This window comes from Pezoporus occidentalis, unplaced genomic scaffold (genome assembly GCF_034315485.1).
Source record: "Pezoporus occidentalis ecotype Australia unplaced genomic scaffold, CSIRO_AGI_Poc_V1 ctg36, whole genome shotgun sequence".
Lineage (NCBI taxonomy): Eukaryota > Metazoa > Chordata > Aves > Psittaciformes > Psittacidae > Pezoporus > Pezoporus occidentalis.
Window position 1 is genome coordinate 1,126,059 of NW_026915591.1, and position 16,558 is coordinate 1,142,616.

The 16,558-nt window shown below is 42.4% G+C and overlaps 1 protein-coding gene across 1 annotated transcript; it reads right to left on the bottom strand.

Moving 5' to 3' along the window:
* PPP1R36 (protein phosphatase 1 regulatory subunit 36) lies at positions 1–14,932 on the bottom strand. The gene is made up of 10 exons (XM_062630715.1): positions 14,628–14,932; positions 13,761–13,841; positions 12,959–13,080; positions 12,771–12,837; positions 11,764–11,862; positions 7,879–8,010; positions 3,256–3,295; positions 1,796–1,992; positions 1,520–1,708; positions 1–285 (listed from the first exon to the last, which is right to left on the bottom strand). Exons 1-10 carry the CDS (start codon positions 14,762–14,764, stop codon positions 105–107), a joined length of 1,245 nt encoding a protein of 414 aa, XP_062486699.1. The 5' UTR covers positions 14,765–14,932; the 3' UTR covers positions 1–104.
* Positions 14,933–16,558: the final 1,626 nt, after the last annotated feature.

Below are 16,558 nucleotides of genomic sequence, written 5' to 3' on the forward strand. Positions count from 1 at the left end.
TGCAATTTCCAAGTGATTTATTTAGCAACTTTAAACCATGTCACTCAACACAAATATCACGTCTGCTGGTTGCTCTGATTACAGTCACCTTCTGCCACTGCTCTTCAGAGCACAGTGCTCTGAGTACTGAGCCTGTTTTGGGGGCTTCCCAGAGGTGGCAGACTGAGGTCACTGCTTTTTCTTCCTTGTGTTTCCTCCTGCTCAACCTCCTCTTCTTCCTTTTTCTCCTCAGATGTGCTTAGGAGAGATTTCAACTCACTACAATGAGCTCCAATGATGCCCACCCTGTGAGGAAACATCATGTTAATCTGCTTGACACATTGAAGGAAAAGAAAGTAGGAGAAAGGGGAACAGATCTGCCATGTTCCTTAGGTAAACCAGCAAGGAACCTTGCTTCCTTTAGCAGAGAATATCTCCTCTGCCACAGGTTAAAAACAGATCACCATGCTTATACCCTCAGTACCTTATATCATGTTTCTGTCTGGAGTGTACATGTGCACAATACAAATTGCATACATCCAAGAGAAGCTCAGCGCTCCCTGGAAAGTTTGGCCCTGTTGCATACAGATTACATGACTCTGTGCATAAGTTATAAAGCCAAGATGCTCAGGATGCACCTAGCTTCCAAAGCATGCATAGAACAATGACATGTGAATTGTAGCAAATTTCACACTCTCAAGAAGTACCAGACTCGCTGGTTGTGTGTTGTAGATACATCCAAAGGTTTTGCATGCACAGAGCTGTAGCATTCATTAGATTGCCAGAACTCTGAAGATCCAGGCAAATTAAGGCAATTCTCAAATTCTAATTTCCAGGCAGAGAAAGAAGACTTATGAGGGAAAGTCTTACACGAAGCTTTACATACACTACAATGGAGCAAAACTGATTTACAGTGGTCCTGTTTACATTAGTTATTACATTAAAAAGCCCTGTAGTGATATTGTTGTTAACCATAGCTGGATGGGTAATGGATTTCCTCTCAGATAGCCTGCCCAGGCTTGAAAGGTTTAGATTATATCAGAATAAAAGGTTCTATTTCTATTACAATCCAAATTATATTTGAAAAATACAATGTAGTAAAATCACTTTTTTTTAATAAAGTGCATCAGTAATGTCTGATCAGAACACTATTAAAAACTAAAAGTCAAGAAGAAATATAAAATGGGAATATCATAAGAAGGAAAAAAATAAACATCCTATTTTGATTTTGTGAGGTTTTGATTAATTTCTGATCAAATTTATGTTAAGGCCTATTTCCTTTCCCCATGAAACTTCTGAGTTTTAACAAAGCACTACAATGGACGGTAGCTGCTTTGCCATCAGCTAACCAAGCGTGCTACCTCTGCAAGTTTCAGGCTTGCTCAGGTCTCTCAGGACTCACACTCCTGTTCCTCTGTAACTCCTGTATAGACCAAGTCCTCAGACCAATGGCCCCTCTCCTGGTGAGGAAGAGCTAGCTGTTTGACATCCTTCCTCATAGCACTACCAAATCTGTTTATGCAGAGAAGTAGCCCCTTACTTGTTAGCGAACACTTCAGAGAAGTCTGGCAGGTCACCACACATGTGAGGTTGAGGGTCCCTACCCTTACAGTCCTGGTTTGGGAAGAAGTATTGAGCACTGTCCTTTGGTAAGGGCAGCAGCGTGCTCAGCACCGGTGAGCACTGCTGTATCATGGTGCTTATGGAAGGATGCTTGTCATGGTCTTTTCTTGAAAGAAAACAAATGCAGGTGTTAGTTCAGTGTATTCTGACAGGTCAGGTTCCCTAAGGACTCACCACATTGCCAGATGTGTACCTTGGATACAGCAATTGTGCAGTATTTGCATCAGCAGTTCCATCTCCTCGTTTCTGCAGCTCAATATTCTTCTTGCCTCTTAAGGCAGGATTGAACACATCAGAGAAAAGAAGCCTGCCAATTTCTTCCCGAATCACTTGGAAGTGCTTACATCTGAACACAAGCCAAGTCACATAGCTGCTGAAGTTGTGCAAGCCCTAAGTAGAAAACACAGACCCCTTTTTCACTGGGAAATGGCCCAGAGTCCCACTGCATCCCAGAGTACAGCTGGGCATGACTCCACTAAAATTCCAGCATCCATTTGACATCAACCTTTACCATGCTTGCATCAGTGAAGATTTGAAAGGACTGTTTTTTTTAAGGGTATGCAGACAGATGAGGCTAGAAACAGAGTTAGTTCAAATGGATTTAGTCTTGCCCAACTCTGACCAATTTGGCTTAGTTTTGCTGCTAGAAGACTAAGGCAGTAACCTGAGATCACCACCCAGTTTCCCTCAACAATCAATGGAAAGACACTGATGGGATGAGTCATTCTGTGGGGACTCCTATCACACACATCTGTCTCTAGAGGCAATAATTCACCTGCTGGCTGAGCTTCTCTTTTCTGCAATGGCTGTCAAGGCAACTGTCTGACTGGACTTGTTTGGGCAGCTGCAGGTAGACAAGATGATCCCCACCCTGAATGACAGCATTGTGATCACAGAAAATATTACTAGCAAATATGAACTCATCGCATCTCACCTCCACATGTCTGCTTACTGATTAAAAAGAAACCCAGAATCTATCTTTTCCCTCCTATTTAACATTTGTAATCCCTGGCATAAGCTGGTTCAACTCTCAGTATCTCTACTAAGTCTGCTCTTGAAAAGATGGCATTGCTGGGATTGCTGTGTACACTTGGAATTGAATCCAGAGTTCCCCTCTTTCAAAGAAAGGCTTCCAAGTTCATGAAGTACAAAGTTTAACTTGGGTCCAGCTGTTTTGTATTAATTTGCTGTGAGTCTCATAAGTGTCTGATGGAGCTGTATTTTGCAGGCTAGAATAGCTTACTGGCATCTAGATATGTCACCAAGGGCAATAGAAATAAAAGAAGGCTGTAAAATTTCTTACCTACAGAGATAAAACTATGAGGCCAACAATGAGAAAAAATCCATACACCAGACTTCCCAGAGGGACCTCAGGCTATGGTGGGAACTGCCTGGGGTACAAAAGCCACAAAAGGAATGAAACTCCCTGGCTGAGGGCTCCAAGGGGAAAAGGCTTGGGCTGAAGGGCAAAAAGATGGTATTTTATAGGGGCATGTAGGCCCTAGAGGTAAAATTTTATTCAAGGGCTTCTGACCTACAAGATCCTCTACTGGGGGTACCAAAAAGGAAAGGAGTATTTGGATATGCAAGGGAGGGACACGCTCTGGGCTGACACTCAGTCACACTCACTGTTTATCTTTGTGTCTTTCTTACCTCAAAGTAGCTCCGATCTTTCTGCAATGATGGTTTTTCCCTAAGGCAGTGAACGAGCACAAAATTAATAGCAGCCATCGTCTTTTCAGTTCTCTAAACAGAGCATTGAATATGACTCATGGGGCTATGCCAAGCTAGCATTTCACCAGAGCAATAAAGTTGTTGCTGGTAGATCCTTGTTACGAACGTGTGGAGTCCCACTGTCCAAGAGAAACGCAAGACTTCTGCATTGCCTCAGAAGGAGAAAATGCAAAATGTTGTATGGCTCAGTTAATTAAATCTGAGAACAAAGCTGGATGTGATGAGTGTGCAAGGCTCCCCACTTCTATGCTATCTAGACTGAGCTCTTTTCATGGGCCTCTCTAAAGTGGTCAGTGCTGATCTAATCCAGTTCCTACTGAAGTCAATTAAAAAACTCTTACTGACATCACTGGAAGAGCAACAAGCAGAGTTACCGAGGGCACAAAGCCAGGCCAATGTTGGTCATTAAACATGAAAACTAGGAAGGAGATGCCTGATGTATCTCCAAGAAGAAATATAAAACATGCCCAAGAATGACAAAGGGCCTTTGTTATAGAAGCAGCAATTTGCCCAGTGGAAGCCTGAGAGATGCTCTCACCACTCACTTGAGCTCAGGGATTCTCACACAAAGCCAAATGACTGTTCATTATGGTAACAGCCATTAAAGCAGAGAGTGACACACACATCCCAGCAGCCTCTCCATTCTCTTGGAGATGGCACAACTCACCCACAAGGAAATGAAAGCAAATTTTCCCTGTTAGCCTACAGATTCCCCACAGATCTGGCTTGGTGCTGCTAGATGCAGAGGAAAGCCTGTCTCCACATCAGCTCTCATGATCTTGACTCCTGTCATGTCCCTTATCTTACTGGTAAAGTTAAGTGTTCCACACATCCAGGGTACCCCCAGCTGCCATCACACCAGAAACACCAATACAGAGCAGACAATGAAGATACTACCTTTCAGCACCATAGCAATATTTATCATCTTCTCAGCTTTACTTATTGATTTTTTGATAAAGAAGACCATGTATCTCTCTACCTGGCTCCCACCAGCCATAATCCCACTGACACTTCACATACTGTGCAAGGGAAAAGAAGCTTGACTCTGCAATAGCTGTTTTCCAAAGCACAACTCCCACAACTCGGAATGCTTTTGATCCCTTATGAATTCTGGTAAAGCACATTATTCTGTCTTCAGAGTACTAGAGCAGAGAAATCTAAAGTGACTCCAGCTTCTTACACCTAAATGTGAGACCCAACTTCACCTTTTAACATTACACAGCTTGTGCACTGTCTTACAACCAGTCCTTAGCTTAGTAGAGGGTTAAATGTAGAGGTCAGCAACAGAAAATAATGCTAATAATTAGAGTCAAATAAGGCCAGGGGTCTCCACCCTTCTTTCTCCCAGCGCTTTCTTCCCTGGGGTGAGGTATTAAGCTAAGAGACCTGCTTGAAGCAAAGTTTCCTAAAGTAAATGTAGAACTAGGAGGCACATCCCATGTCTAGGGCACAGTTGCTTATTACCTAGGAAAATACAGAAAGGGTCAGGAAAACATCTAACTTGCAACAAGCTTCAGGACAGGACTTGAAAGAATGAGCAAAAAGCATCGTATTACTAGTGATATGGTCATATTGATTTCTCAGAGCTGTGAACGGGGTGGGATGAGTTCATGCATAAAAGAAGAGGGCAGAACAGCCAAGAGCAAACAGTGCAGTAAGATGGTGTTTGGATGCAAGGTGATAGTGGATTCAGACATCTACAAGATGTGCATAGGGGCACATGGGGAAGAAATGCTTCCTGTGCCGTTGAACATCTCCCTCCACCACTGCTGTGACTCCAGCTGCTCATGGATCAAGCCAGCTTCAAGGATCAGTAAGGGCTGGCTCAGTGTTTGCTCCATCGATACATGCAGCTTTGGGGACACTCTGTATTTTTCCCATTATAACAAATGCCCATAAGGAAACTGGCACCATGAAAAGGTTGCACAATCCCCAACAACTTGAAAGGAGAAAGCCAGACACACCTATTCCTTCCTCAGCATTGGAGGCAGAAAAGGACTAATGCTAACATACACAAATAACAGGTCTGGAGGAACTCTCTCAAATTCCAGTCTGGGATAGTATGAAGATAGGATTCTAATGTTGCATTTTACAAATCATGTAAATGGTTAAGATGAAAATGTTCTCCACCTGAGCCTCCCTTTTTAAAATTCCAGAGAAAATCTTAAATGAAAAATTGGTAGTGTGAACACTAAAAATTGTCCATGTGAACACAGGGACATTTGGCAGATCTGGAAAGGAAAGCAGTTTACCAACATAACATAAGATTTCATTAAAATGTTGTCATGGTGAATTAAAGCGAAAAGCAAAACTTGAACAAGACCATGAACCCATAGTTGGGTTATAAGAAAATACAGCAAAACTGGGGATGGCACATTATCAATAATTTCTCAGCTATTTAATCTAAACTTTTTTCAGGTTAAAAAAGCCCTATCAAAACTAAACTTTCTGACAGTTTCCATTTTGATGAAGGACCTTTCCCATCCAAAAACATGTGTGCTCAAAAAATTCCTAACCATCTTTTATAATTGAGAGTGCTAATCAGTTCTGTCCTTTAGCTTTTGTATTTGGCAGTTCATATAATGGTCTGGGAGGATCCAGATAACATTTAAGGCTAAACTGAGTCAGCCTGGAAAAGATTGTATTTATGTAATTGCAGTATGGTATGGGAAGTGCCCTATATTATAACACACTCAGCATTAGCCTAACTCTGAAGTCAGCTGTAGTCAGCTACCGCCACCCTGTTATGAGTAACTCAGTGAGGTCTCTCTTTATGCAGCACCTTACATCATCAAGGCTTTAAGACACAGCTCTTTTATAGCCTTTGTGTTTTCACAGCCTGGACACCGACATCCCAACCCACTGCCAACCTCTAACCCCCCTGTGATGGAAATATTAAAGAATACAATTGTTTCAGCTCTCTGCTCTCACTCCCATGCTGGTATTTTTATTGCTACTGGACACCTTGCTTGCTTCAATCCTGCACATTCCCACCCAGCAGGCAGTAAGAGTGAGTGAAGAGGCAACAGAGCTAACTAGCTGGGTATACAACAGGCTGTTTTATCCAGCTGCTCCCAGTTTCTGGATTCGAGTTATTTTCTGCAGTAAGTTCCTCCAACTGCAGACATTAGGGCCACCCAACAGAAACAATGAAATCCTCCCAGTCCAACAAGTGAGAAAGTTGAGAGGATGTTTTTGCTCAACAGGAATCTGGGGACAAAGATCTGGCAAAGAAGGCTGCTCCCAGGAGTGCCTGGTGAAATGTTGATGTGCCAGGATGCAGGGGAACACATCCTTAATTCTCAGGGCCCAGCACTTTGTGGGCTGGGGCACACTAAAATGAAAGCCCTGTTGGGACAGCAATTTCAGCTCCCCTTTGACTCCATCATTTCACAGGTTACCTTGTCCTCTTGATTAGAAGGAAGCCCAGGTTCTCCCATCCCAGCCAGGAGCAAGGTTGCCCAGGGCTATGTGGTAGGAAGGCAGGTGAAGGTGTCTCTGACTCCTCTGGGGACTGGCAGCAGTTTCACACCAACCACCAGAAAAAGTCTGCCTGAAACTGCTCTAAGAAGATCCCATGGCACTGGGGTTCTGGGTGGTGACTGCCAGCTCCTTTTTACTGCCAGGAAAGGAAACATTGCGCAGGAACATAGATGGCTGACAAAGGACTCCACAACACTAGCACAGCACGTGATCGCTCTGTTACATTCTCCTTCCAATAACCATTTTTTGTGGTGCTTAGCTGCCAGCCAGGGCTAAACCATAACACTTTCATGTCCTTTTAAAACTCCCCTTTTCTTGTGCTCATCATTCCATTGTTTTGTCTGCCTTTTTAAACACCCTCCTATCCAATCTGGCCTTCTTCAGTTTCTGTTTCATTCTCTCTGTGGGTTTCTCTCCCTTATCAGTTCACTGTTGGAACCATTGCATCTAAAGAGAAGCTGGTCTCCATCATTCTGAAAAAGCCATGCACTGTCTTCCCCACTAAGAAGACCTACACTTCCAATGCCCAAGCACAAGCTCTTGTTGTCTCTAATTTCTTCACTTACTACTCTTCAGGAACATGGTCTCTGTCACTTACTAGGCTAGTCTTGTACTATCTCACACTTGGCATAAAAGGGAATTCAGGCAGGGATCAGTGGCAACCAGCAGAAACATAGTAAAGATTTAGTTAAGAGGAAGTGGCAGGGGTAAGATCCAGGGCTGGCACTGATTTTTGCCCTGCTGACTTTCACATTGAACCTATTAAAGTTTCCTGCTCTATATACCTAGCAAGGCTTCTGCCTATCAGGGAGAGCTTTCCAGTCTGGTATGCAAAGCTCTGCTGCAACTCATTGTGGACACTCTTGGTGTTGGTTATAGGATGAGATAGAGCTGCAGGGAGATCAGGACACTTCTCTGCCTCATGGTCCTTTAGTCCTCTGTGACTCCTTGGCTTACAAGACATTTATTACCCTGGGCATTTACTTGTATCAATCAACAGAGGCCTTGGCCCTGGGCTGCTGTGGCCCTTGACAAAGTCCCCAGAAGGGACTGGCTTACTTTCCGCTAGACTGCTGTGCCACGCGTCGTCCAAGGATAAGGTTACAGTACACCTTGGCAAGGTGAATCCTGGACATTGCTAACTTCTCCAACACATTGTCCATTTCTGTCTTCTCAAAAGATATCATAGTCCTGTTGAAAACAAAAAGGGAAAAAAGTGTTCAGAGAAGGTGCTCTGGACAGAAGGGCTGCCAGAAAGAGTGTCTGTTCTGAGCCTTCATTTTCATGCACATAGACCAACATGCTGCATGATACCACTGTGAAGAGACCCCACTGTAGCAAGCATGGGTTCAGATGCTTCCAGCGCAGCTTGGCAATGCTGGTGGGGCCACAAGACAGTCTCTCTTACTCCACACAACCTATAAGCTGCATACCCACAGACCATCTTTGATCCTGCATAGCTTACGAACCCTTTCTGCAGCCTGCATAAAAGCCCTGGAGGTGCATTTAGATATCCCCAGGCACAGGCTCTGCCGCTGGGTGGCCTGGAGCAGTTGGTCTGGCTCATTCAGAGACTGCACTCACTCCTCTTCAAAAACACACACGAAATGCTTTTGGGACTGCCTCTAAACAGGAACGGCTGCCACCACAAGCCTGTATTTTAAACCAATTCAGATCAAACACTAAGGAATGCTAAACGAAAGAGCTTTCTATTTCCTCTGCTTCCCCTGTAATCCACCTGAGTGTCTGGTGGTGCCTGGGAGTGCTGCTAGCCTAAAACTTACCAGCCTCCTTTCACACTCAGGAGAGTTGGTTTTATCTGTCCTATCACTGATGGCCTCCAGCTGTAAAGCTTCCTACACAATCCATCTTTAATAAATTAGGACAATTACTCTGGGCTTCTGAAGGATAATTGCTAATAAACTTCAACAGATTTTCCCCAAAATACATGAAAGGGTTGGAAGCAGAAACAGAAAATAAAAGGGAAAAAAAATGCAGGACAGAAATAATAGCCCTTGTTCCGTTCATGTCTCATCCACCGCTGGCAAGTTTTTGTTCTTAGAGTCACTATTTCAGAGGTGAATACTCCCAAGCTGTCTGCAGTGTGAGAATGCCTCATGCCCACTGCTTTGGAAAACTGGTTGGTTATTTTTGAAGTTAGTTACAAGATCTTCCTGAATCTAGAAAAAGCCAGGAAAGTCTCAGGCTTGGATTTACAAAGAATCAACATGGCATCAACGAAAGACAAAGTCACAAGAAGTCAAAGATGTCCAGATTCATCCTGATAGGAGCCCCTTTCAATACTTTCTCTTCCAAAGAAAGTTCAACACACAGAAGCAATGACTTCTGAAGCTAGGATGGTCTTAGATGTTGTCTTGAGGCAATGTGGGCTAGGATCAAGACAGTTGAGGAACTCAGGCTAACTCAGGCTAACAGGCCTGGCTCTCTGTGGACAAAAGTAGACCCAACAGCTGAGTCAGGAAGCCCAAATGGCAGGAATCCCAAAACACACCAACTAGGAGCAAGAATAACCAGTGCTGTTTTCTGTATTGCACAGGGTCTACAAGAAGAGTAGCTCGAGAACTGCAAAGCCATTGGATGTGTCTGTCATACAGGAACATGAGGCTGATAAAAGACTAGGTGGGTCACCAAGCCTGTCTCCAAGTAATCTGTCTGTCAGTTAACTAGGAGCAAATTATAGGTATCACTAATGAGAAACATGAAATGGTACCAGCAGGTCTTGCCTGCAGTCTGTCTCTACTTCTGGCACACAGGCTATTCTATATAGGAAAGCAAGAAAGCTTCTATAAAATTTATAAATATAAATTATATCTTGAAGGAAGGGGGAGGGAGTTTTCCTCTAGAGTAGGCTACTCACAACAGCCCTGAACATGGGATTTATGTGGGATAGTTATAGGAAACCAAATGGCTATGCAATTTTTTTCACATGCTCACAAGTACATCAGCATATCACAAACCCAAGGATTCTTATCACCAGTGTAATTTTATGTCATTATGATTCTATTATGTAGTTATAAAATCCCTTTCACAAGCTCACGGAGCTCCACCTTCAGAAACAAAGTAGTTTTCTTGTCTGCCCCCACTGCTTCTAGTGGAAGATCATTCCAGATGTTTACTCCACAGGAGGTAAAAGTCCTTGCTACATTTGATTTGAAGTATATCACATACCAAGTGCAGAATTGGACCAGGTGGATTACAGAGGAAATGGGAAGTTATTGCATCTCTTTGCTTGAACAGGAAAAGAGAGGAAGTATCAGAAAGCTCTTCACACCAAATCAGTGAAGGTGCTAAAACAATTAAGGATGAACTTCAACATTAAATAGGACCTGAAACTGCCTTCTGTCATTTTATTTTCCTTCCTTGTATTTATACTTCAGTATATCAATATCCTGAATTCCTGTTGCTGCATGGTATTTTTCTTTAAGCTTTTCTGATGTTAGCATAGTACAGTATGCAGGTAATCCTGACAAGAAAGCCACTTCCCTCCAGGGGAGGTAATGAATTTAAATGAAACAGTATTGTAGAAGTGGAGAGTAAGTACATGTTTCCCACCAAAAGGCAGACTCACTCTGGGAGCACTGCATGGCAGAACACACTGGAAAGTCTCTCCTGGCACTGCTTATAGCTGATACCTACTAACCAGAGCCCTCTTGATCCAAGAAACATTGCAATAGGTCCAAACTTCTCTTTGTTTCAGCCTGGTTTTGTATTTGCCACACCAGTAGATGATACAATCCATATTGAGGAGTCATGACCCATGGAGTGGCCTCCTTGTCTTCTACCAGCTAAGAGCAAGGGTATCATTTTGCAAATTGCACCCCAGAGCACTTCAACTGAATCTATGATGTTTGTGTATGAAACTATGCTGATGGTTTTATTTATGAATTACTCATTGCACAATGAAAGAAACACCTGTCTACATCTATGGATGTAGAGCAAATCAATTCCTTAAGGCCAGCAATCCTCCAACAGTGTTTTCTTCAATCCAGATAAATCAGCCACTCTTTATATCAAAGCTTCCTGAATTGTGAAGCAAGCAATCATTAAGTGTTTTAAGAAAATCAATTCCCAGAGACTGTTACAGACTCCAGAAACTCACTGAAATTTCTTACAATCATGGTTTGTAATTCTGTAATGCTTTCTCCCATGGCATATAACCCTCTAACACAGCAGCTCCTAAACTATTCCCTTTCCACTCTGCAAGGTAGCAAGTGTGGTCATACACCCTTACTTGGGAGCTGCTTTCCTAGCATGTGTTCCTCATGTTATAACATGTTTCTAGCACCCAAGAGTCACCTGAACCTGCTTTGCAAAGTATTTAGAAATGAAGTATTAAAGTGATGTGACCCAAAGCACAAATTAACACCCAGCAGACTCAGGTGTGACTATTTGCTGCTTTGTATTGCAAGAAGAAATGACTGGATGCTAATGTTAATACTGGGAAATGTCATTAAGGGATGGTAATTTGATCCAGGGCACTCACACAGATTTAACGTTGGTGGTAGCATTAATGATTTATTCATTTTTGCAGCATTACCTTGAGAAGCTACATTATTTGGTGACCCTGTTGCAACAAGCACTGGATCCTGCCACCATCTTGAAAGGGAGATTACGGTGATGCCATGCCATGTGAACAACAGTGCATACTGCTCAGGGCAAAGCTGGGGCAAAGTGGGGTTCCAACCCTTCCAGAAAATCTGCCTCTACATAGTCAGAGGAACCTATGTCTTGGAGAGTATGGGACACCTAAACGGTGAGACCAAGGGCTTTTTCTCTGTACTATTTGATATACTAGGCCAGTACAGCAAGCAGTCCTCGTTCACACACACATTCCCACTGATTCTGACATGAAAGACTGCCCTGTGATTCCAAATTTGCTGGGGCAAGCTCTGTGTACTTACACCCCTAAAGTCTTGTACTCACAAAGTCAAGGATCTGTATTTCTTTTCCAGGGCAATTTTTTCCAGGTAAAAAGATATGTAGAAGAGCAGGGCCATGAGGAAGTCATCTAGTTTCTCATTCCTAAATGAGAGGTAGAAAGGTCACTGTGAAGTCTTCAGATTTACAGATATTGACACTACCAGACCATTATGAAAAAGAACAAAGTCTCTGCTCAAGGGCCTGCATAATACCGAATATTAGCTATGTGGCTGAGATGTATTCGTAGCCAGCACTACACCTCAAACTAAGATTTTGAAGGCTTTTAGAGAATTACTAAGAGTCCAATAAACATGATAAAGAATGGATTCAATTGGATATTACCAGAAATACTTCCAAGAAGAATGTTTTCTGCACTGAACATACTGAAAGAGTGGCATTCATTTTCAAAGGAAGAGGGATACAACTCAGACTCCTCTCCCCGTCTGAAAGGACAGTATGACTAAGGCTCCACAAGGTCTAGAGATGCATTCCTAAGTCAATGATAATGTAGCCACTGCATGGCCCTGGTGATGACAGGAATATGCCTTTGAGAAATAATGCTCCACCTGCTGCCTCCTTGCTTATAGCCTATAGAGAAGGGATGCTGATAAGTGACAGCAGCAAATAATGAGCCCTGAAGCTCTTACATAAACAGCAGCAGGACAGGAAGAAAGCCCAGACTCCCAGTCATGTTAGCACTCCTGGTGCACACAATGTTGCAGATGTGCTGGCTAACATGGAATTTAACTTAGAGTAAAATGGATAATAGTCTTGGGATATTTAGGCCTAAGTTCTTGGCTTCTCTTAGGTAACAGAGTGGAAGACTTTCAAACAGGTGATTACTTCTCTGCACATGTCAAGGACAACATGCATTTGGTATTGTTTTCCACTGAACCTTCCAGATGAGATTTTAAACCTCCGATATTTCACATTCTACATCTCATACACCCTGCTCCCTCCCCTACCAGCCACACACAAACGATTCTCAAAACAAACTCTAAATAACATACCCCATAACTACTTCAAGTGACAACATGTGATGTGACTCATGTGTGTCTTTCATAAGCAAAGCAGCATCTGAAAACATACACAGGAGAAAAGCAATACTTCCTCAAAAAAATTGCTAGTGTTAGTAGAAATAGCACCCTAACTTGTATGGGCGATGCCTTGCTGATACAAAATACCAGCAATTACTCACATTTGACGTCATCTAACGTCACATATTCATGTTGTACCCACTGGGATATCATATGCAATTTTCCTTCTTTGTCAGCCAGCTTTCTTTCAGGGAGCTTTGAACTGCAATCATCTTGGAAGACGCTGGTGGTTGACCAATATATAACATTTAAGGACACAGTGTTAATTCCAGTTTGAGAATATTATCTCCTTGGTATGTACTGTCTTCATTGCACTTAGTTTCAAAGGGACAGGCAGTGAAATGTGTTTGGCAGGTATTCTGAACTAACTTTCAGCTATTATTACCACAAAACAGGCTGGGGATGTGGAGAAAAATAGGACATTTCACCTCTAAGGTTGCTTCTGAAGTTGCTCTTTTAGTTGTTAATATAATAAATTGCAACTATATTATTTAGATCAAAGAGGTTTTAAGCAATGGATGAAAGTCACTGTGTTGTGAATTTATAAAATTAGTATTAATAATAATAATCTTTGAAGTGCCTCACAGAGATGAATTAATTACCTCACAATACTCTTTAGAGTAGATGAGAATTATTACCTCATTCTAAGTGATCTGGAAACAGCAACAAAGATGCTGAATGACTTTACCAAAGTCATACCAGGCTAGTGCCTGAGCTAGCATTCAACATCAGGCATGTCTGGCTCTGTCTTTATGTTCAGACCACTCATCCACCCTGTTGAAATGACAGCTGGCTTCCTGTTTCATGTGCTTTGTTCAGGCATGATCCTAAGACAATGAATAAAAATATTCCCACCCAAATGATCTTGTTTCATTTTGAGCCAGGCTAGTCAAATTGAAATACCTCTTTAACGTCCTTACACGTATTTCCTGAAAGAGAGTATTTTTTCCTTCTTTAAGGTTTTTCTCAGCTGCTGGACTGGAGCTGGAATACAGAGCATGAGCATGATTAGTATGAGTTTAAATTACTAGCAGCAGTACAAAGAGGTCAACATCCTGTGATACAAAGCTATATCTACTCTGGCCTCTGACACTAAGAAAACATCTGGGTTGTGGTGAGGTCAGGATGAGACATTGCTTTCAAAAATACAGAAGCAAGAGTAATGGGGTTTCCCTGGGTCTTCCTGCTCTATCTCCTGCTACCATATGCACTCTGTCATGTGAACTCCTCAAGCAATGTCCCGAGTGGCTTTAGGAAGATTTTACACATAAACTGCTCCATTCCAGGGCTTTTATTTGGGATCTTTGAGGGCAGAGACAGGCAGAGGTCACCAGGGAGCTCACACCTCTCCCTGGAGAGCTACTGGGCAGAGTCAGCAGCGTTCCCAAGCCCAGCAGAGAAGCTGGCCAGAGCTGCTGAGACACAGACCATGAGAGGAGCCTGCAGTAGTGTATGACCAATAGAGAGGTGAGCAGCCTGATTCCACCATGACAAAGGTCTGGAAAATGCCCAGCAGGGCAGGCGGCAGCAGCGGGCAGTGCATGACTGACCCACCATAGCCATGATACACCATGCTCCCTGCCCTGCACTTGTGAAGAGAGCAGGAGGGAGGTGGTTCAAGTGTTGGGGTCTTTCTGCCCCAGTCGTCTAAATGGCCTGAAAAAGTCTTAATGCACAGTTGCCACAGACATTCAAAGTACAGTTACATGGAGTTTGGTCCCTGTAGAGCTGTGGTTTCCCTAAAGGCCTGCAGTACTCTGATGCTCTCACCATTGCATAGGGTCAAATGTAACACTGGCAAAAGAAAACATCAGCCTGTGGACCTTCACATATAGACACCCAGGGTGGCATCTGGCCCTCACATCCAGCACTGCTATTCCAGTGTCTTGTGCATGATTCTGACACATGGTAGGACTTGCCACATACTTTTAGCCATTCCCCTGTAGTGGCCTTGGCTTGAAAGCAGTATGAAGTAAATGTGTATTTCTGGTTTTCTCTGTTAAGATGATGCCACAGAGCATCATCAGTTAAGGAGCTCCAGTCAGAAAAGGAAAGGAAAGGAAAAAGAAAAGAAAAGAAAAGAAAAGAAAAGAAAAGAAGAAAAGAAAAGAGAAAAGAAAAGAAGAGAAGAGAAGAGAAGAGAAGAGAAGAGAAGAGAAAAGAAAAGAAAAGAAAAGAAAAGAAAAGAAAAGAAAAGAAAAGAAAAGAAAAGAAAAGAAAAGAAAAGAAAAGAAAAGAAAAGAAAAGAAAAGAAAAGAAAAAGAAAAGAAAAGAAAAAGCAAGAATTTGTCCTGTAGTCAATGTTCAAGTAAAAAATAATATTAGACACTGATTTTACCTTACTTGGAACTGCTGTATCAAGGCCTAAACCTGCATAATTTGAAAATAAACATCTTTCTTACCTTGCAAATTCAAGGGTGTTAGTATCATCTTTCCAATACCACACACCTGGTCTTACTGTCTGCAAGAAAAACAGTACATGTCATAAATCTATGCTCAAGTTCTCAGCCCAGCAAGGTGTTTATCATGCAAGCACTGTGCGTATGGGCCAATTTCTGTCTTTCTTCAGTTTGCTTTTCACCCAGATGTTGTTTAAGAGTTATCTGCACAGAAGTTCTCTAAGATTAAAGGTTGACAGTGAAAGAAAGGAAAACATGTATCTCTCCCTTTTTATGTCTTTCAAGTTATGAATAAATAATTGACAGTTTGCTATCGAACATCAGTCCTTTGATTGCCAGTGAATCAATAAAGCCTAAGAAATCAAATGGAGACACTCACTGAAAAACTAATTATTGCTTTTATTTAATAACATTTATGTAATTGTAGAGACTAAGTGTCAGGAGAAAGGAATATGTTATGCATTTTCCTGATATTCTGAGAAGTTTAAAGAAACACCAGATAGATGGTTCAGGGGACACTGGACAAAACGACTTGTAACAGCATTTTACAGTATCCATATGTTTTTCTAAAAATATCCATTTAAAAAATCCCCTGGAAATAAATAAGAGGTTTTAGTCCTTTCTTAATTAACATGAGAGACTTGCAAACCCTTAACTACTATTTGCAGGTCACCTTTAAAGCAAAATTACTCTTATTGCTGAAATCCTCCTGCCCACAGATTTGAATTTAGTGAAGCTTTAAGGCTTTCTAAGTCTTTCTGCCAGGTACCATTCAGCCAGCCAGCCACAAGGCTCTCACAATTCTTGGTCAATCTAATTTGGTAGTAGAGTGCCGGATATGGGACACCAGAATAATTTCACCTCCGCAGCCAGCAGCCCATGTAATGGTTAGACCACAGAGATGAATATTAGGAAACTATGGCTCTAATCCTTTGACAAAAAGTGGTTATTTCAACTTGTCTGTTCTAGCCTTCAGTTCCAGCTCTCTAAATACTGGTTTACAACTCTTGGATGAACAGGGGCATGCAGGTGCTGTACTTTTATGTTACACACAAGGGATTACGAACCACGAAAGAAAAACAGAAAAGGTGGTAGCACAGCATAGCAAGGCCTACCAGCACATCACAGGAAGGAGAAAATACCACTCCTGTGTCTTCAAAAAACAGCTCAGCTGCTTCTCACTATTACAAATGGCTGAATGACTGTCCCCAACTGCTGTGCTCCCTGGCTGGAGCAGTGGGACAGGTCCGTGCCCTGCCCAACCCATGCAGCCCTCCCATGTGCCCCAGGATCTGCTGCAAA

What these genes read in the sequence shown, in the direction of transcription:
- PPP1R36 (XM_062630715.1), bottom strand. Translation starts at nt 14,764, where the DNA reads ATGTGTCAGAATCATGCACAAGACACTGGAATAGCAGTGCTGGATGTG. An exon ending in CGTGTAAGGACGTTAAAGAG is followed by an intron (nt 13,081 to 13,760) that starts GTATTTCAATTT and finishes GTCAACCACCAG; the next exon opens with CGTCTTCCAAGATGATTGCA. An exon ending in GCACAGCAGTCTAGCGGAAA is followed by an intron (nt 3,296 to 7,878) that starts GTAAGCCAGTCC and finishes TCACTGCCTTAG; the next exon opens with GGAAAAACCATCATTGCAGA.